A 22,009-nucleotide genomic window follows, 5' to 3' on the forward strand; every position below is an offset into this window, starting at 1 on the left:
TTTCCCACACTTAATTTTGTATGGTTGATCTAGGAATACCATACAGCTCACATCCTTCTCTATACAATAATTTTCCACACTGAGTATTGTGAACAGCTTTTCCTAAAAGTTCTGGCTCATAATTACACTGTACTAAAGTATCTTCCTTGATTTTATAGGTTCTTGGTATTTTCCAAAACCACCCCATACAGTACATAATTTTGTAAAAGTTGTTGTTGTTGTTGTTTAATAACAGCACACAAACAAACTTGACAGATTTATACAGGAATTGTCTCAATACCATAAACCACTGAGCTCATTGTCAATTGAATTATAATACTTTCCTACCAGTCTCAATAGTAGAGTGGTTCCACTAGATGACACTATACTTTGAACAATGAGACTGTTTATTATATAGTTACCTAAGCAAATGTTTGACCCAAAATAAAAGTTGAAGAGTGCGATAAATACATCTTGTTCTAAAATAACTACACCTGGAATTGAAAATGAATGGCAATTCACTGCTATGCAATGGGAAAGAGCAAATGAACCATTCTGTCAGAAATCCCCCCCCCCCCCCCCCCCCCACTCTTTCCAAAATCACACCATTTTGATGGTACTCGCAAAATCATAAACCTTAAATAAAACTAATAACAGTGGCAAGCTAACAACTTAAGTGTAACCTAAGCTGCAAGCTTAACTCTTTTGGGTTTGAATCTGAAAGCATTTTACCTCAAGAATAGCCCAATCAGTGAAATAAAATGGGGGGGGGGGGAGGGGGGATACTGCGTAGACACACATTTTTGAATGGTCCTAAGATGGAGTGTTCTGAATAACATACTAAAAATTACGACTGGTGGGGTGTGAGCATTGGTATGGAAGGGGACATTTAAATATCACTTTCTTATGTTGTTTCCCATTTCACTACAATTGTCTTCTAACAAAAACATTTATCAGTGTAAAATTAAACAGCAAAAATTTCCTACAAAAAAGGTCCTATTCATTTTTTCCTAGGACCAATAGTTTCCATGTTGCAAGGGATGGAAAGATTGCAGTGTGTCAAAAATATTGTTTTACTGGTATAAAATGAATGTTTAGCATTAAATGAAGTGAGTTACAAACAAATATTAAAAGTGTGGACCATGTATAAAACAATTAGAATTAGATCCAGGGGTGTAACAGGGTGGATGGAGGATGGATGTTTTGGGGTAGAAGTGCAAGGGAAAATAAGCACTAGTGACACAGTGCAAGGGCTTACCCGGAGATATTTTCCGCAAAATACACTAACACTACATGGGATTCAGACACAAGTTACTAATAACACTAATGCAAGAAATGCGTAAGAGCAGAACCTACATAAATCTGTGCACACTGCTAGTACTAGTGCGTAAATTAATTCTTAGTCATCCTCTACACCACCTGTTGTACTCTTTCTGGAAAAACAACTTCCTTCTTTTGTGAGTTTGTGCATGGCTCACCTGGGGCCCCAAGCTATTGCAACCAACACTCTCTTCCCTGGCTGCATTTCCTTCACCCTGCCCTCCCTCCCTCTCCTCACTCCCTCTTTAGCCCCCCTCCTTTCCCTCTCTGAGTTCTGATTTATGTCAACCTGGGTATCCACCTGATTTTTTTTGTATACCTCCGCTCCAAAATTTCTTCTCCCCAGGGGGCTTACAGTTCTGTGCGCAAGTTTGTGGATGGCTCACACGGGGCCCTGAGCCATTGTAGCTCCTTTTTCCTTTTCCCTGCCCCCTCCCTCCCTATCCCCATTCCTTCCCTGTTGCCACCTCCTTCCCCTCTCTTGGTGTTCTGCTTTATGTAGACCTGACTATTTCCCAGGTTTCCTGTATTTGATGCAATTTTGTGCCTTTTGCCTGTTCTTTCACCCTTTTGGCATTTCGGTCCCCACTTGATGTTTGACCTCCCCTTCAAAATTTCCTGATTTTAGTGTGACCCATATGGAGAACAAGTCCGTCCCTAGCATCTATGGTGTGGATTCCTCTCCCCTCTCCCTTCCTCATTGTAGCCCTCTTCCACCCTGCTAGGTCCCAGCATGTGTAGCCAGTCCATGTGGTGGGGCCGTTACATACCCATATGGCTGAGCCCCCTGACAACATAGGGTTCACACTACTAATACCTGAACTGTTCCCTCCCCGTGTACGCCAAGCAGTGGTTGCTTGTCTTCTTGAAGTATCGGAACTCCCAGCAACAGCTGCTGTGCCAGATGGCTCTTGTTGTGGCTGGGTGGTGCCCATGGGGAGAGCCCCTGGTCGGAGTGAGTGGTATCAGGGAGGATGCCTGGTGCATGAAATATATCAAGCTGCAAAACCCTGGCCATTCTCACATGGCCGCCTCTTCGAATGTTGAAGAATTCTTAAATGCTGTCTCGTATGAGCTGGCAGCCTTCCCCTCCCTCTACACCATGGGAGGAGGGCCAGGCTCACCATCTTGGGCTGAAACCTTTTCCCCCATCATCTCATCTGTACTAGGAGAGATGAGGATACATTCACCACCACAAAGCCATTGTTTTTCATGGAAAATATCAAGGACAAGTTTGGTGAAGTGGAGTCTCTTAGTAAGATGTGGTCGGGCTCCCTGTTCATCAAAGCTTCTTTTTCCGCACAATCCATAGCTAATCATGCCTGTGATAATCTTGGCAGTGTCCCAGTGTCTATCATTCCTCACCATCTCCGAATATGGTCCAGGGAGTCATTTTTCATAAGGGACCTCACCCTGCAAACTGATGAGGAACTCCAAGCTATTTGGAGCGGCATGGCGTTCATTTTGTCGGACATGTGAAGAAGGGTCGCAAATACACAGCCGCACCAATACTGGCGCCTTCATTCTGGCTTTTTGAGGTGGTACCCTCCCAAAGAAGGTCAAGGCTATGTGCTACATATGTGACATGAAGCTGTACATCCCTCCACCTATGCAGTGCTTTTGGTGCTTGCGTTTTGAGCATATGTCTTCCCCCTGTACAGTGGACCCTTTGTGTGGTGACTGTGGCCACCCCATCTATGAGGGAAGCCCTTGTGATCCACCGCCTGTGTGTGTTAATTGTGCTCACTGCCACTCCCCTTGCTCGCCAGATTGCCCAGATTATATGAGAGAAAAGAAGATACAAGAATATAAGTCCCTGGATCACCTGTCTTACAGTGAGGCTCGCCAAAAGGATGAGACACTCCATCCAGTATCACTATCTTCAACTTTTATCTCTGTTACTTCCTTTCCTTCTCCTCCTCCTCCTCCTCCTCCTCCTCCTCCTCCCCCTTGTCCTCCCCCTCCCCCTTCTCCTCCCCCTCCCTCGTCCTTATCCCAGCCCCATTCCACTCTCCCCTCCACCTCCCCTGCTGTTACCATGACCTCCCATCAGGGAGTCGCCCCGCACCCCATCTGAAGAAGTGCACCTCCTTCTTCGGCATCTGCCGGTGATCGGGCTCCATCCTGGGAACCCTCTCCCCAGTGTGTCTCAGGCCAGAAGACAGTTACCACCACTCGGCCATGAGGCACACCATCTGTGGGCCCCAAGGTCACCCACTCTTTTCCGGTTCCCGATATTGCAGATGCCTGTACACCCCCTGTGTCCTGGCGTCCTCCGCCTCAGAAAGAGGAGGAGGAGGAGGAGGAGGAGGAGGAGGAGAAAGATAAATCCCAAGACAATGCGTTCCTGGTGCCCCTGGAGGTGCCAACTCCCCTCTTGCAACCTGAATCTGACATCTTATTTATGGATGTCACCCCATCCTTGGTGACAAATACTGACAAAGTAACCTGACGTCCTCCTTGGCTCCTTCATGCCTACCTTGAACTCATGCCACATGATCATACAGTGGAACTGCAAAGGCTACTATCGTTGCCTTTTGGAAATGCAACATCTTGTCTCCTCTTACTCTGTATTCTGTCTTTTTCTCCAAAAACACATTTCTGTGAGACCACTCTCCCACTTTACATGGTTATCAGGCATTCTGTCAGAACCGTGCTGGCCCTGGGATAGCATCTGGTGGGGTCTGCACTTTGGTTCACTCCGATGTCCTTAGTGACTGGATCCCCCTATGTACCACCTTGGAAGTGATAGCGGTTAGAGTGCAAATGACTCCGGCAATCACCGTTTGCAGTGTCTACTTCCCTCCAGGTAGGCCACTTGCTTATGTTGCACTATTTACCTTAATTCAGCAACGCCCATCCCCATTTCTCCTCCTTGGGGATTTCAACGCCCAACATCCACAGTGGGGGAGTGTCACATCAACAGGTTGGAGTACCCTAATTGACTAACTCATCACGGACTTCGATTTGTCTCCCCTCAATGATGGTTACCCTACACTCTTCAGTGCTGCTCATGGCAACTTTTCTGCTATTGATCTCACGATCTCCTCCCCTGCCCTCATGGCTTCCCTACATTGGTCATCCCATGATCAACTTTGTGATAGTGACCACTTCCCAGTGACACTAGCATTCCCCTGCTGCCGCCAGGTATACAGGCCCCTATGTTGGGTATTCCACAGGGCCAGTTGGCCCTTATATATGTCTGCTTTGACACCTCCCTCTTGAATTCTATTGATGTAGTCATGCAAGACATCTCTGCTGCCCTTCTTCATGCTGCTGGCACTGCTGTCCCCCTATCCACAGGGCCCCCTCATCATTGGCCAGTAACGTGGTGGACCAAGGACGTCGCAGTCACTGTCTAGGACTGCCAACACGAACGGCAGCAATTTAAGCAACACGCCTCCCAGACAACCTCCTCACCTTTAAGTGTCTTCATGCTAAAGCTCATTACATTATTAAGCGGAATAAAAAAAAAATGCTGGGAGCACGATGTTCCCTCTCTGGGGACATATGCCTCTTTATCACAGGTTTGGTCAAAGGTCCATATCATTCTGGGCCGCTAGCAACAGTCAAGTGTCCAGGGTCTGAACATCCAAGGAGCTCTGTGTACTGATCCGTTGGTCCTTTCAGAACACCTTGTGACATACTTGTATTAGTCATCCGCTTCCTACCCTCTTGCCTTTCTCCAGCAGAAATACAGAGTTGAACAGACCCCCTTCCATTTCATCCCGCACCATGTTGATCCCTACAATGCTTCTTTCACTGATTGGCAATTGGTGAAGGTTCTTAGCTCTTCACAAGACATAGCCACAAGGCCAGACTCCATTCACAATCAGATGATTCAACACTTGGACGTTCCCCAGATGCAACAGCTCCTCAGGTTCTTCAACCACATCTGGGTCGCGAGTGCTTTTCCATCACAATGGTGAGACAGTATAGTTATCTCTGTCCTTAAGCCCGCGAAAATCCCATTAGCCTTACAAATGTGCTTTGTAAATTGCGTGAAAGGACGGTCAACTCCAGATTATGTTGGGTAATTGAGTCTCGGGGCCTTTTGTCTCCTTAATCAGTGTGGCTTCCGGACTGGGCAATCTCCCAATTAACATTTACTCCCATTAGAATCAGCCATCCAACAGGCTTTTACTCACTGCCGGCACCTTGTCACCGTGTTCTTTGACCTACATAAGGAGTATGACATGGCTTGACACCATCAAATCGGCTGGGGCTTCCATGGTCCCCTTCTGATTTTTATCCATGAGTTTTTATCTTACCGGCTCTTCCATGTTTGAGTTGACACTTCATCAAGCACCCCTCACATTCAGTAGAATGTTATCCCACAGGGTTGTGTGCTAAGTGTCATGCTCTTCCTCATTGCCATAAATGGGCTTGTGACCTCTGTTGGGCCTCTGGTTACCCTGGCATTGTATGTTGATGATTTTTGCATCTGGAGCAGCTCCCACTTGATTGTGTCTGCTCAGCACCAGCTCCAAGGCGCCATCCAATGGGCCTCTACATGGGCCACCAACCATGGCTTCCAGTTTTCCTCCTCCAAAATGCAGGTTATACATTTTCGTCGCCAACCCACAGTACACTCTGTTCCAGAACTTCACTTAGTCAACCAGCTCCTTGATGTTGTAACACTGTCCCGTTTCTTGGGCCTTATTTTTGATAACAAGCTGACATTGCTGCCCCACATTTGCCACCTAAAGACTACATGCATGTGGAAGCTTAATGCTCTCCACCTACTGGCCCACACATCTTTGGGTATAGACCGTTCCACTCTTCTCCATCTTTACCTTGCTCTGGTTTTGTCCAGACTGTATTATGGTAGTCAGATTTATGGCTCAGCATCTCCTTCCACTTTGAAACTCCTTGACCCTGTCCATCATTGTGGGTTGTGTCTGGCTGTTGGTGCCTTTCACACTAGTCCTGTTGATAGTCTCCTCAAAGAAGCAGGGATTCCCACCCTACAGATCCGATGGAGCCAACTCCTTGTTTCTTACACAATCGCTATTCACAAATTCCTTGACCATCCTGTGTACCCTGTGCTCTTTGCCAATGAGGGATGTCTCCCTCGTATCATCTGCCCATGGGTGGGATTGCCCGTTGGCATGTGTCTCATTACCCTCTGCCGTGATCTCCATCTGCACTCACTGGACTGTGCCCCATGTCTTTCCTCCCATACCCCTCCTTGAGTGGTGCCTAGACCACAGATTAGAACAGCTTTCTTCCAGGGTCCTAAGGTCTATGTTGCTCCTATGGTTTACTGGCATCTTGGATGTACCATCCTTGTAGAGTTCCTTCTCTTTCCCCAACAGTGGAATGCCATCTGAAGCACTATTTCTCATAGTAATAAACTCCGCACAATCAAGGAGTCTACTGCAGTTTGCGGCACTTCTTTCCGCCTCTCTCAAAAGGAGTCCACTGTTTTATGTCATTTATGCATTGGCCATTCCTGGCTCACCCATTGTTTCCTCCTATGTAATGACCTGCCCCCACAATGTGGTTGTTGTGCCAGTCTGACGATATCTCACATATTGGTGCCATGTCCCCTTCTTTCAACCCTTCATGCTAATTACAGTCTTCTTGCTTCCTTAAGTTTAATATTAGCAGATGATCCACAGATGGTTGACCTGGTCCTTGGTTTCCTCCATGAAAGTGGTTTTTATTTCCAGATACAAGGTTCTCCTATAGTCTTGGAGCAGGAACGGGTTGGTTCTGATTGGGGCTCCTCTTGCCGTCTTCATGGTCTGTGGCCCCATGACTGCCCGTCCCCCCCCCCCTTTTTTTCCAGTTTTTACTGTGTATGTTTAATGTTCATTCTTTTATAATTTGACTCCTCTGACTGAATCCATTCATTTTTAGCAGACACTCTTATGTAATCCTCTTTGGAACTGAGAGACTGATGACCTCACCATTTGATCCCATACTCTCTCAATCAGTCAATCTACATTTCTTGTTTTTAGTGCGAGTCATTTGGGGAAGAACTCATTCCCTAGCATCTATGGTGTGGATTCCTCTCCCCTCTCCCCTCTCCCTTCTCCTCCTCCTTCCCCACTGTAGCCTCCTTTCACCCTACCAAGTCACCACCACCGGTCCGTGCGGTGGGCTGTTATGTACCCATACAGCTCAGCCCCCTGACAACACATCGATCATACTACTGACACTTGAGCTGTTCCCTCCCCCTATATGCTAAGGAGTGATTACTTACCTTCTTGGAGCATTGGAACTCCTGGCAATGGCCGCCGTGCCAGACGGCCCTTGCTGTTGCTGGATGGCGCCCATGAGGAGAGCCCTCGTCAGAGTAGATGGCATCAGGGTGGATACTTATCAGTGTGAAGTGTGTCAAAAATCTGCAAAAATCTGGCAGTTCTCAAATGGCCATCCTCTTTGAATGGTGACAAGGCCCCCACTGGTGCCACCGGAGGTGCCATCTCCTCCTTCACAACCTGTCTGATACCTTATTTATGAATGTCACCCAATCCTTGTCGGTGATGACTACTGACGGAGTGACATGACCACCTCTTGGCTGTTTTATGTCTAACTTGGACTTACTCCACACAATTATCCAGTGGAATTACAATAGATACTATCGTCACCTACTGAAAATTCAATGTCTTGTGTCGTCCTATTCTGCATTCTGTCCTGTTCTTCAAGAAATGTATTTCTGTGATGACCACTCTCCAATATTTTATGGTTATTGGGCGTTCTGTCAGAAGCATGCTGGCCCCTGGGTAACATCCGGTGGAGTCTCTACTTTGGTTTGCTCTGATGTCATTAGTGACTGGATCCCCCTACATACCAACTTCGAAGCAATAGTGGTTTGAGTGCAAGCTGCTCTGGCAATTACAATTTGCAGTATCTACCTCCCTCCAGGTAGGCTGCTTCCTTATGTTACACTGTCTACCTTAATCCGGCAACTCTCACCCCTGTTTATCCTTCTTGGGAACCTTAATGTCCACCACCCACTGTGGGGGAGTGTCACTTCAGTGGGTAGGGGTATCCTAATTGACCAACTCATCACAGACCTCAATTTTTGTCTCCCCAGTGATGGTTCCCCTACCACTTCAGTGCCATTCCACCTTCTCTGCTATCAATATCATGATCTCCTCCACTGCCCTCATACCTTTCCTATACTGGTCATCCCATGATGACCTTTGTGACAGTAACCACTTTCCAGAGATTCTGTCATTTTCTTGCTGATGCCAGGCAGACACCCCTCACTTTGGCCATTATGCAGTGCCAAATGGTCTTTATATACATCTACTATGCACTTTGACACCTCTCTCTCGAATTCCATTGATCTAGTGGTGCAAGGCGTATCTGCCACTATTCTTCAAGCTGCTGGCACTGCTGTCCCCGTATCCACAGGTTCCCCTCATCATTGACCAGTGACCTGGTGGACCAAAGATGTTGCAGTTGCTGTCCAGCACTGCAACCATGTGCTGAAGCAATTTAAATGTCACCCTTCACAGACCAACCTCCACACTTTTAAGTATATCCTTGGTATAAAGCTCACTACCCTATTAAGTGGAGTAATAAGGAATGCTGGGAGCACTATGTTTCCTCCCTGGGGACATATTCCTCTTCATCACAGGTTTGGTCAAAGCTCCATAGCCGTCTGGGCCATCAGTGACTGTCAAGTGTTAAGGGTCTTAACCTCCAAAGTGCCCTGTGCACTGATCCATCGATCCTAGTAGAACACCTCACAACACACTTTGCAATAGTGTCGGCATCCTCTTCCTATCTTCCTATCCTGCTACCCCTCTCCAGTAGAAATGCAGAGCTGAACAGACCCCCCTCTGTTTCATTCCACACCATGCTGAGCCCTGTAATGAATTCTTCACTGAATGGGAATTGTTGCAGGCTCTTAGTTCTTTACGATACATGGCCCCAGGCCCAGATTCCATCCACAACCAGATGATCTAATACTTGGACGTTCCCCAGAGGCAATATCTCCTCAGGGTCTAAAACTGTATTTGGCTCACAGGTGCTTTACTATCACAGTGGCAAGACACTACAGTTGTCACCATCCTTAAGCTTTGGAAGACCACATTGTTTCTTGACACATATCCCTGTCCTTAAGCCCGCAAAAATCCCATTTGCCTGACAAATGTACCTCGTAAACTGCTCAAAAGGATGGTCAGCTTCAGATTACATTGGGTACTCAAATCTCAGGGCCTTTTGTCCCTGTATCAGTTTGGCTTCCGAGCAGAATCTCCAACTGACCATTTACTCTGATTGGAATCAGCCATTCGTCAGGCTTTTATGAACTGCCAGCACATTGTCGCAATCTTCTTTGGCCTGCATAAGGTGTATGACATGGCTTGGTGCCATCACATTTTAGTTACCCTCCATGAGTTGGGCTTCTGTGGTTCCCTTCAGATTTTTATCCACAATGTGGTTGTGGATCCAGACTGATGGTATCCTACAGACAGGTGGAATGTTCACTTCTTTTGACCCTTCAAGTGAAATATTGTCTTCTTGATTCCTTAAATTTAATATTATCAGATGATCCATGGATGGTTGGACTGGTCCTCAGTTCCCTCCATGAAAGTGGTTTTTATTTTCAGGTATAAGGTTCTACTTCAGTCTTGGAATAGGGGCAGGTTGGTTGTGGTTGAAACCTCTTTTCCAGTATTCTCAGTCTATGACCCCATGACTGCCCCTTTCTTCCAGTTTTTAGATTTGGTCTCACCTTTGGTGCCTTTTACTGTGTTTGTTTAATGTTTATTTTATAATTTGACTCCTCTGACTGGATCCATCCACTTTTAGTAGACCCCCTTTCTTCTGTGACTACTCGTAACTCATATAATGCTCAGTCAGGTTACATTTTAGTGAATAAGATAAAATTAGGGTATGTCTGACATTATATTCTTCTTCAAATTTCTTCCAGAACTTTGAAGTAAACTGACTCCCATTGTCTGATAAAACTGATTTTGGTATACCCACTTTAATAAAGTAGTCTTTCACAAATTTGGTTGTTATTTTCTTGCTAGTTGCTTTCTTTAAAGGATAAAATTTTACATATTTTGAAAATAAGTCTACAATAACAAAAAATATAATGAAACCGTCCTTTAGCTCTTGGAAGTTGGCCATACAAATCTATTTCCACTCAATCCAACTGTTTGAGGTATCACATTTTGTAAAAGACCCTTGTTGGTTTTGTTACTAACTTTTGTTCTTTGACATCAATCACAACTGGTAAGTAAAGTCCTAATCCTCCTAGACATATTATGAAAATATATACATTCTTGGATTTTCTGAATACATTTCAATGCACTACTGTGTCTGAAATTTTCCTGTGTATATTTTATCAAAGTATTGATGTGAGACTCTGGCCAGCAAACTTTCCACACATCACTGTCTGGGTTGTGTCTATAAAACAGAATGCCTTTGAAGACTTGGTAGTACATTTGTACCTCCTCATGACCTGTCTTCCCTAACTAACTTTTAACAAGCTTCCAATGATCATCACCATTTTGGTATCTTCTCAATTTATTACAGATTTTCCTAATTTCATTTTATTCTTTCACATCTTTAAAGTACATAATTTTCAAATTCTTTCCTTGACTACAATTTTCATTATCATTTACATTTCCCACTGGCGTTCTTGACAGGGCATCAGCAATTAAATTATCCTTTCCTTTTATGAAATGAACTGAATATCTAAACTGCTCTAAGAACATTGACCACCTGGTAATTCTCCCATGATACTATTTGCATTCCTGTATGTACATTAATGCTTTATGATCTAAATAAAATAGAAAGAAACTTCCACATGGGAAAAATATATTAAAAACAAAGATTCCAAGACTTACCACGCGGGAAAGTGCTGGTAGACAGGCACAATAAATAAAACACACACACAGAATTTCCAGCTTTCGCAATCGACGGTTGCTTCTACAGAAAAGAGGGTTTGTCTTACCCTCTCCTTCCCTCTTTCCTGAAGAAGCAACCGTCGGTTGCGAAAGCTAGAAAGTCTGTGCGTGTGTTTGTGTGTTTTATTTATTGTGTCTGTCTACCAGCGCTTTCCCGCTTGGTAAGTCTTGGAATCTTTGTTTTTAATGCTTTATGATCTGTATAGACTTTTTCATGCCCAAGCAAATAATTTTTAAATTTTTTTAAATCCCTTTTCTGTAATCATATAATTTCTCTCATGTTTCTGTAAGGTTCTACTTGCAAACCCTATAGAATGATGTTCTATTTCCCCATTGATTTCCTTTTCTTGGAACAAATTTATCTCCAAGCCATAATCACAACTGTCAGTCATCAACCAAAATGGTAATAATAAATCAGGCCTATAAAGGATTTCACTTTCTATCAACTCTTTCTTGATTTCCTCAGAAGCTAATTGACATTCATCAGACCAATCCCACACTGCATTTTTTCTTAACAGGTTATTTAAACATGGTATATTAAGAGCGTGTGTTTTCACATATTTATGATAAAAGTTTACTAATCCAAGCCATGACTGTAAATCTTGTTTATTCATTGGTTTTGAGAATTTTGTGATGGCCTCAATCTTTCCTCCATCAGGCAAAAAAATTTTAGACTGGAGGTTTTAGTGTATTGCAGAGTGGCTGACTCCTCTCCTTTTTTCCTTGTGGTCAGCCAGCCACTTCCATCTGCTACATTGTTTTAGCTTCCTCTATCATTTTCTTCCTGTGTTGTCCATGTTTTACTGCTGACGCTCTGCTTCATCCCATGCTTTGGTGTGGGTGAGCACATGTTTTTCAATGATTGTTATCTGTATTTTCTGTTCCGTTTTCTATTTCCGTTCTGGGATTTTTCTTGACACCCGTCTCACTAAGTCACTGAACGGGCACTGAAGACCTTGCTGTCGTGCGCCCAAAACCCCTCTAATACTACTACTACTACTACTACTACTACTACTACTACTACTACTACTACTACTACCATCAGGCAAAATCCCTTTTTCACTTGTGCAATGACCAGGAAATTTTATTGTTTCATTGCAAATTTACGTTTTTCTAATTTTCGTGGCATACCCCCCCTGTCTCATTTTCTCTACAATTTCCTTTAAAATTTGTATATGCTCTTCCCAGGTCTTGCTTGATACTAAAATGTCATCCACATAAATGATTAATTTTTCCAAGAGTTCTTTACCTAAAACAAAGTCTAATCACCTAATGAATTCTGCTAAAGATACATTTAAACCAAATGGTACAACACAGTACTGAAAACTTTTTCCATTAAACAAAAATGCAGCATACTTTCTAGAATCTCTCTCCAGTCCAGTCTGATGAAACCCAGAAGTTAAGTCAAGGCTAGTCACCTACCTCACATTTCCAAAATTGTTAAGCAGTTCATCTATGCTTTCAGGACAGTCAGTTTCTCTATTTAGATGTCTTGAATCAAGAACTAATCAGATACCTTCATCTCATTTTGAAACCACTGCTAATGGGTTATTGTATGAACTAAAACTTCTTTCTATTAATTTCCACCTTTCCATTTTCTGAAGCTCTCTTTCCACTTCTTTTCTTTTGCAGATGGAAATAGCATATGGTTTAATGAAGAATGGAACATTCACTTTTAATTTCAATTTACATTGATACCCTTTTACTCTCCCAGTTTTACATCAAATATGTCATTGTAATCCCACAAAAAAATCCTCAAATTCTCTCCTGTTCTCTACATTAAGGCTTTCAGTTTCAGACACTTTTTTAGCTACGACTTCACTGTAGGAGTCAATGCTGTTATCATTAATACAAAAGTCTTCCCCTTCCTCACAATAACCAGCACTGTTAGTCTCTTGCACCCCTCTAATTAGATTACTTTGGCCATGATCTTCCATTACAATATTAGCTTCCCCATGAATTCCACTGTTTGGTTCAACAAATGTTATTTGCATGTCTGCCCAGATACAATTTACTTTTGCCTTAACTATCCAGTTCATGCCCAATACCAAGTTTTCTTTCAAATCATCAATCACTAAACATCCTTGTACAAATTGCACATCATTAATTTTAAATTATATTAAGACTTGTCTGGTAATCAATTTACTACTTTTCCTGTTTCACCTTTTACCCTTATCCCTATTACTGGAAATTCTGTGAAATTCTCACTATTTTTAATATTATCTCTTAGCTTCTTTGATAATCCTGTAATTGGGCTCCCTGTGTCCAGAAGACAGCTTCCTACCCAATCAGAAATCTGTACTACAATACATGGACTTCAAAGTTCACTGCCAATTTCATTGACTTCATTTTCAAATAATAGATCCTCCTCTATATCCTGAAAATTCACCCCCTTTGTCACAATCATGGCTCCCTTCTACTGTTTCTACACACCCACTGATTATTTTTCTAATAGACGACTGTTTTAGATTTTCAAAACAACTTTCCTTCTTTAAATACACATTTTGACAGATTTCATTTATGGTTTTAAGCCTTTGGTCACTATGGTTACATTTGTTATCATAGTCACTCTTACCAGTACTTTCACTATTTTATTACTGATCAAATTTTCTCTCTTCTTTTCATTAATACATTCAGACACAATATCACTGACATCTACTGGCAAAATTAAACAGTCAAGTACTTTTCTACTTGTTTCAAAATCATCACTCAAGCTTACATCAGAGTTTGCAGAATCATTCAGTATACAATCGTCAACCTTAACTTCTGCATATACCATTCCATCCAATTCTGTGAGCAATACATTATCATCAACCTCATCATCATCAGAAACATTATCATCACACTTAATATCACTCTCAACACTAAATTCATTTCCACACACTTCTTCAAATACACCAACTTCAGCACTATGATCCTTCTGTTCTACTACATCATCTTCTTTTTCCTGTTTATTGCTTACTGAAATTTTATCTGGAATAACACTGTCATCTTCACTTTCATTTTGAAGTACATGGTCATCAGCTTCCATGCATATGACACCAGTATCAGTTCTTTCACTCATTTCACAATCACTCAACATCTTCACTAAACCTTACTCATCACTATCAGTAACTATTACTACATTACTACAATAAAAGAAATTTGTCAAAATGCTTTCCTCTATTTTAAATTCAGATTTTCTTTTCCTTTTTTGTTCATGTTTATTCTCAGATAAAAAATTCTCCCAAAATTCCCTATCAAAATTCATTCTGTTCACTTCAGGTTGTCTTCTGGATACATAGTTTTGGTATGCCCTATTTGCTCTACCCCTTCCCTTTCTGAAGTCACCATAGTGTGCGTGATTATAAACACTATTTCTATTTGCCTCACTCCGTCAGGCTCGAAAAGAGGCAGGCCTTAGTTTCCCGGACCATTCCCTCTGTTATCAAATTTGTTACCATCATTTCGTTGAATTTATCCCCACTGCCTATTTCTTGGTTCAAAATTTCTGTTCTCTGTTCTCTGCTGTCATTTCTTTCCACATTTCTTCTGTCGTCATTTCTGAATCTACTGTTCCCTTGGTACTCTCCTCTATAATTTTCATATCTAAAATCTCCTCTCCTGTCCCTATGTTCAAAATGATCATTGAACACTTTGTTGTTACTATTTCTACTGTCATCTTGCCTGTCATTATACCAATCATCTCTTTCCCATGCTAATTTGTCACCATATCTCAAAAATTCCCAAATATCGTCGTCAGGCCCATATGTACACTTTGTGGTGAACGTCTTTTCAAAGCATCAATTTGAATCATCTCATCTAATGGATTATCTAAATCCACTAATGTATTTAACTGCTGTTCACAAAATGTACTCATTCGACCACTGCCTTGCTTGAAATTTGGACCATTTAAGAACTAGGACTTCATTGAGCTTGTCTAGTATCCGACCAAAATTTATTCATAAAACCATGTTCAACTTCACAAAAAGTCATGTCAGGTTTGATTGTCTGGTTAGCCCATGTGAGAGCCTCACCATCCAAGAATTTTTTGATTAATTTAATTTTTAAATGGTCACTCATGCTGCTTTCAAAATTGTCTTTAATTTGAAACAAAGTCAACAGGATGTATATTTCCTTTGATATTATTCCAAAATTAACTGTAGTTGCTGAAAGATTTTATAGTAACAGTGAGCTCAGTTTCCTGAATTTTTGAACTGAAATTTGAAATTCGCCCTAAACACGTACCTACATCTTCTTTTAGTTCTGTAAAATTATCATTTGCAATTTTGGTAAGGTTTTGTATACTTTTATCTGTCTTAGTAAATTTTTCACAACTTCTTTGTTAAACATTTTTAAACGTTGAAATTCTGATGTTTCAAATTTTTCGATACTATCATCTTATCTTCCTACAGAATCTAACCCTTCTTCAAAATTCTGCTCTTCTTGTTTTAAAGCAGCAATTTCCCCCTCTGTAACTGACACTTTTTTGGTGTTTTTGTCTACTTGTAACCAACATTTTTCTAAGGTATTGTTTGTTTCACGTATTTGGTTCCCATGACCATCTAATTTCTCTTCAATAGTCAAGTTTTTGATCGAGAGAAATTTTATGTTCATCAATCGACTTTTTCCGTTCCTCCATTAACTGAACTAATCTATCCAAAACAGACGCACTTGGCTCGAACCCACAAAAAGGTGAACATTCACTTAAATTATTGTGGCCACTGTTCTCCCTAATTCCATTGTTTCAATTAACTACATTACTTTCATCATGGATTGATTAGCAAATACTTGGGTCATTATCAGTTATTTCCTCTCCACTAACATTTGCACCATTCTGATTATTTATGTCAACCTCCCTGTCTTCCATATTAACAAAACTAGCGAAAAATTTTCAAACAAGTAACAAAAAGAATCAAATAAAATTTGTACTTACAGTACTTTTCTTCTTCTGTACTTTTTGATTATTTCAGTTTACATCGTTTTCAGCATTTCTCATTAGTTCTTCATATCATAGTGCTGCTGATTACCATCTCGTTTTCCTCATGCAATCCTCAAATACAATATAGAATTACAAACTTTTTCTGAAACAAAATGTAAGATTAATTTACAAAATAATGACATATCCCAGCTCCTCCACCACATGTGAAATTATTATTAAAATTCTTATAATTTAGTGGGGTGTACTCATCCAACTGCTTTTTATTTGCTGCTCCCTCAAGCACTGTGTTCCTTCATGTCCACTGTAACTTGGTTTTTACACCAAGAATGACCAATACAAAGATTATGTTTCACAATCCTTTATTCTATATCATGTCATAACTATTATGTTACTTTGAAAAAAACTCAAAAATACTGATATGCTTAAAACACTGACATACATCTCACTTAAGCAGTTACATGCTTCTTGCAGATCATCTCATAAGACACTGCCATACAATGCCACTTTATACATAAATCCAAACAATCTGTGGTATTGTTGTAAAGGATTTTTAATAAAATTACAATTAAAACTGTTGCCTCAAAATTAATGACCTATTTCAATAGTTACATGGCTCTTATACAGCAAATACATTTATCGATTTTCAAGCATTCAATGTTTTAGAAATGTTCAAATACTCAAATATTAAATATTAACAATACTTTTAATATTTTTATAAAATGCTAAAGATACATGGTTCAGAAAATGTTCCTACCAATGTATATGTTTCCAAGACTCACATTGAATGTGGCAAAATAGGTCTTTTATTTATTATTGACAAAACAGCTAAAGGACTGCCTATGTTTACATGCCACTTATAACATTTCCACTAATTACATTTTAATTTTCTAATGAATTTTGATTCCCTCAGTTGGTGTTTCATTTAAATACTGCAGACATTAATTTAGATACTGTTTTAACACAAATCCATCTCAGTTTCAAAGAAATGACTTTGACAATTGTACTCGATCATTTATACCAGATTTCACCTAATTACCTTAATGCTAAATATTTCTACCAATTACAGGACTTATGTACTTCAGTACAATTATAATTTAGTAACTAGTTTCGTTGAAACAATTTTATAAGTATAGGTTTACCTAGATCACTATCTTTTGTTTACATCAGTGATTCCTGTTTATTTCAAACTGTATCAAAAAATATGTGTTTTAAATGGGTTTCAATGGATTGATACATCTTAATGAGAATTAGACTGGTTGTCTGGGAATGCACTGAATGAGCTTTAAAAACCTTCAAGCTTAAAAGTGGAAGATATGTTGATATCCAAGACAGAGATTACTGGTAAAACATTGTGAAAGAGTTGTTGTGGTTGGCAGGAGAGCCAACCGCATTAGTAAAGGAGGCCGAAATGCACGTGTTTTAGCTCACGCAGGCTGGCGTGAGGTCTGGAACATGACAAGGGAATTAGAATTGAGAAAAACGGACGTAGCTGTTGGAATACTTAACTTTAATCCATTAACGGAGAACGTTGCTCTTTATGGTACATGATTCACAATATCAATAGTACGGATACTGGTGTTTTGCTAGGTCATAGCAAATAACATAGCTGAAGGCTATGCTAACTATCGTCTCGGCAAATGAGAGCGTAGAAGTCAGTGAACCATCGCAAGCAAAGTCGGCTGTACAACTGGGGCGAGTGCTAGGAAGTCTCTCTAGACCTGCCGTGTGGTGGCTCTCTGTCTGCAAATCACTGATAGAGGAGACACACAGGTCTCACGTATACTAACGGACCGTGGCCGATTTAAAGGCTACCACCTAGCAAGTGTGGTGTCTGACGGTGACACCACAAGAGTTAATGAGAGCAAAAAGATAAATGCATTTTATGTGATGGAGGTGGGAGGGGAGGTCAAAAGATGTAAAAAACCCCAAGGGGGTGAAAAAAGGATTTTTTACTGTGAAGACATGCTGAGACTGGGGAAATTAACATAAATTAAGGCCAGGTGAGTGGCAAGAACCAAGGACATGTTGCACCTGTTCCCACCTGCAGAGTTCTGAGAAACTGGTGTCTGCAGGATTAATCCAGGTGGCAAGTGGGGTGAAATTGGCAATGAGGTCACAGCTGTCATTTTGTAGAGCATGCTTTGCAACAGGACACTGTATGTTGCCAGTATGCACACCTCTGCCTATGCGCATTCATCCTAACCGATAACTTAGTGGTAGTCATGCCAATGTAAATAGGGTGTATATTACCCTGGGACAACTGAGAAATCCAGAAAATCCCAGAAATTTTTTCATCCAGAAAAAACCCAAGAATGTTTTTTTTTTAGGATTCTGAGAATTTTTGATTGTTTTGTTCTTGTTAAATTTTTGTAATTTTGGCTGCTGAGGACTGACACACTAACAAAGAATTTTACTTACGTCCATTACCACAGAATAATACTACAGCAATGAAACATAAATGAGAGAATAATACCAAAGTAAAACTTTAGTTGCAAAGAAAATGCACCATTTACGACAGAAAAATACAGCACACACACAAGTGTCTGCCGCCAGCAAACTGTGTCAAAGGCTTTGGGATGAAGGCTATGTAATACATCATAATATCAATCTGTTGTCAATGAGTGTGGCACCATAACTGTTTACATTTCTAACAGGCCAAGGGCATTGTGAATGGTGGTTTGAGGAGTGTTACTTTCAATATAAATTCCCTTTCATGCAAAATGAATTATGTCAGGTGTGGCAATGTGCGATAAATTTCTTAAATGATGGAATGTTTGACCCTCAATCAAAACTTAACAGTTTGAGGACCAGGCACTCAGAAAAATTTTGGGCCCAGAGGATGAGCCATTTATGCCATTGTTTAAAATTTTACTGGCACATTTGTGTTTCATATATCTTAAAGGGTAACACATGCTAAAAAAAAAAAAAAAAGCCCAAGCTTCAAAATTTGTTTTTCTTATTTGTTTTTCTTATTTATTTCAGTTGTTTCATAGATCAACAATTAAGCAATAACAATGGCAAAAAGTAAAATTATCCTTAAAAAACAAGTGCAAATTAAGTTCTTGAGAAATTTCATATGTATGTGGTTTTTCTATGGAGAAGATGAATTGCTCAATAGAACATGTAATCAGCCAGGTAACCCAAGAAATGTTCATTGCAGAGCAATGATATTTATAATCTTGCTTGTCAGAAATATTCAGCTGGTGCAATTTACACTAAACTCTTAGGATCCTACCTAATCACACCCTCAGAAAAATTAACAAAAATTTTTGACAACCAATATTGCATGTGAAAGCCTAGCTTTTCTTGCAACTACACTGTATGTATCTTAATTTAAACAATAACTTTTCCTAATTATTGTGTTCACTCTATTTTAATGTTGCTATTGGCTGACTATATCACAAGTACTCTGAATATCTGCTGTACTGGCTCACTACATCACATGACCTGTACTCTGAATATCTGCTGTCTTGGCTAGTGAGATCATGAAACATGAGCTATGACTTGCTGGCAAAAGCTCACCCCAATCTCGATTTCAGTGCTTTAGAAGCTGTATTTGGTGGTATTTGCATTTATACTTTCATAATATGAAAACATGCAGTTACATGTTGCCACTATACATCAAAGCTCTTCCCAAAGTGCGTGGTGGTTGGTTGTTTCTTTTTAGGTGGCTCTCCCTTTGATAGTATATGTTTTGCCAGATACAGATCTGGTATAGGCAGTGGTAGGAGTATGCATAAGGCAAGTCTTTCAGCAGGGATGGTCACAGGGATAGGGGCCATAGGGTAGGGAGAAGGGTGCAGAAGGAAGAAAGGTATTGGGAGGACAACAAAATGCTATTCTATGAGTTGTGGGTAAAATCTCTTATGGATTGGACCTCATTTTGTGGCATGATTTTACAAAGTCGGTTTGATAAAGTAGCTGATTAATACTTGAATGTACTCCTAAGTAATTTTTTGGTTGGATCAGCAGTACCAATTGGTAATATGAAATTTGACTGTATTGTAGTCTTTGTAAATACCATATTTTCACAAGTACTATGATTATTAAAATACAATTTATTATAAAATTTGTTCAGTGATTGTAATAATGACATTGTAATTTTTGTAATGACCCTATACATTAATGTGCTCTAATTGCTGATTATTCATGTGATGTGATCATCCACAGTTTTAAAGGCTCCAGTTACCACTAATAGTCAAGAGTTTATTGTATTTAGCTTTTACATGAAGATAACAAATTTCTGAAGAAGTTAAGGCTATTTTTTTAAAATAAAATGCTGTTTATTAGTTTGATGAACAATGAATGCTGTACAATAATTCAAATAAATAACATTAGTAGTTTTATTTGTAGAAAAAAATTGACAATACTTAACTGTAACTACAGGAAATGTTGCTAGCGAGAGGCAACAGTAAAGTTCTTGCTATACACAAAGTCTGATAGCATAGCACTAATCCCATTGCAGACTGGGGTGATCTGAGCAACTGAGGCTAGCAGGAGCGATGCTTATATTCACTTCTTCCAGGTGTCGTTCTTAGTGTGGTTCAGTCCAGTTGCATGCACTATTGGCTGATGTTTCCTCACCACCTTCTCTGGCCTTCCGTTCTGCATCTTCACTCTGGCTCTTGTGGTTATGCCAGAACACTACTCTATTTTGAATCTAGATTACTGTGAAATGAAATCTGTAGGATAACTAATTTTTGTAACACAACTTTATCTCATAGAGACATGCAAAAAAGTTGTTATAAAGAACATCAGAGTGAGGGAGTATATACTGTAAGGTGAGTCATTGCTGAAAACTGTAGTTGAAGAGATGATGGAAACAGTGGCTCACAGGTGCAAATCTAGATAAGAATATATAAGGTATGTTATCAAAAATATGAGGGGCATCAGTTGTATTGAAATAAAGAGAATAGATGGCAAGTAACTGGAATGGAAAATTACTTCTACTTTGACTCAATGATCAAAGAAAACCACAAGAGCAGTAGTATTAGTTCCTTCAGTTTACCATTTCACCAATATCAATCTATCTCAAATACAGATCACTGTCAGATGTGTACATAAATCACTGTGTTTTATATGTTTTCTACAACCTCTAACAACTTTGAAGAACCCGCCGATAAACTACACAGTTTAAATCTTTTGTTTTAGGCACTTCCTGTCGGCAGATACTGGTCTGGAAATGAATCAGTGGTGCAGTGTTTTGAACAAAGTTATTAGATCAATGAGGGAGTGGAATATTATCAATTTTAACCTTTGACAAAAAGCTAACAAATGGCATATTTGAAAATTCACTTTTGCAGAAGACTGTATCCTTTTCTACCATTGTTAAATGAGTAATACTAATAGTATGTAATTTTGGATGCAATTTGTTACTGTAATAAAAGAATTTTAAACCCAGCATTGTACAATAGTGCTCTGAGTTGTAAGTTATTTTAAAAGACTGGTCTTTTATAGAAGAAATTAAATTAATTTTATTATCTACAGATAATAGCTTATTCCTAGATGTATATTGCTCCCAGAAACAATGCTGTAATTTGTATTTCAAAATGTGAAAGTGAGTTATGCCTATATTGATTATTGCTGTTTCATCTATAACCATCACTGTTCATAAGGCTACTGTGCTTTTGAGGCATTCTGCTTGTACACAAAGGAAAGTGTTGCTGTGAGGAAGAATCCACACGCCCACATAACCAGAAGTTTCTGGGTTCTCTGTCAGATAGCTTTTGCAGTTTGCCAAGTCTACTTGCAAGGGGTGGAACTCCTACAGTGGCTAGGATTTTGCTGTAACAATTTCCACTTCTGTAATAGCAGAAGCATTGTATAATTATAACTAGTGCACTTACAACATCTGAAACAGCCAATTTTTCTCGAACAGATTTTATATTTCTACTTAAGAGATTAAAAA

At 40.2% G+C, this 22,009-nt stretch overlaps 1 protein-coding gene across 2 annotated transcripts in view; it reads left to right on the forward strand.

Annotated features, from left to right (window-relative positions):
* The window catches only part of LOC126272987 (anillin-like), a 151,104-nt gene extending 129,517 nt beyond the window's left edge, over window positions 1-21,587 (forward strand). The window contains exon 13 of one of the 2 annotated variants that reach the window (XM_049976336.1): window positions 21,253-21,587. In XM_049976336.1, the coding sequence (XP_049832293.1) occupies window positions 21,253-21,361 (109 nt within the window). In that variant the 3' untranslated portion in view covers window positions 21,362-21,587. The remainder of the gene's footprint in view (window positions 1-21,252) is intronic. The other variant, XM_049976337.1, reaches the window with a different exon arrangement.
* Window positions 21,588-22,009: the final 422 nt, after the last annotated feature.

Source organism: Schistocerca gregaria, chromosome 5 (assembly GCF_023897955.1).
Source record: "Schistocerca gregaria isolate iqSchGreg1 chromosome 5, iqSchGreg1.2, whole genome shotgun sequence".
NCBI lineage: Eukaryota > Metazoa > Arthropoda > Insecta > Orthoptera > Acrididae > Schistocerca > Schistocerca gregaria.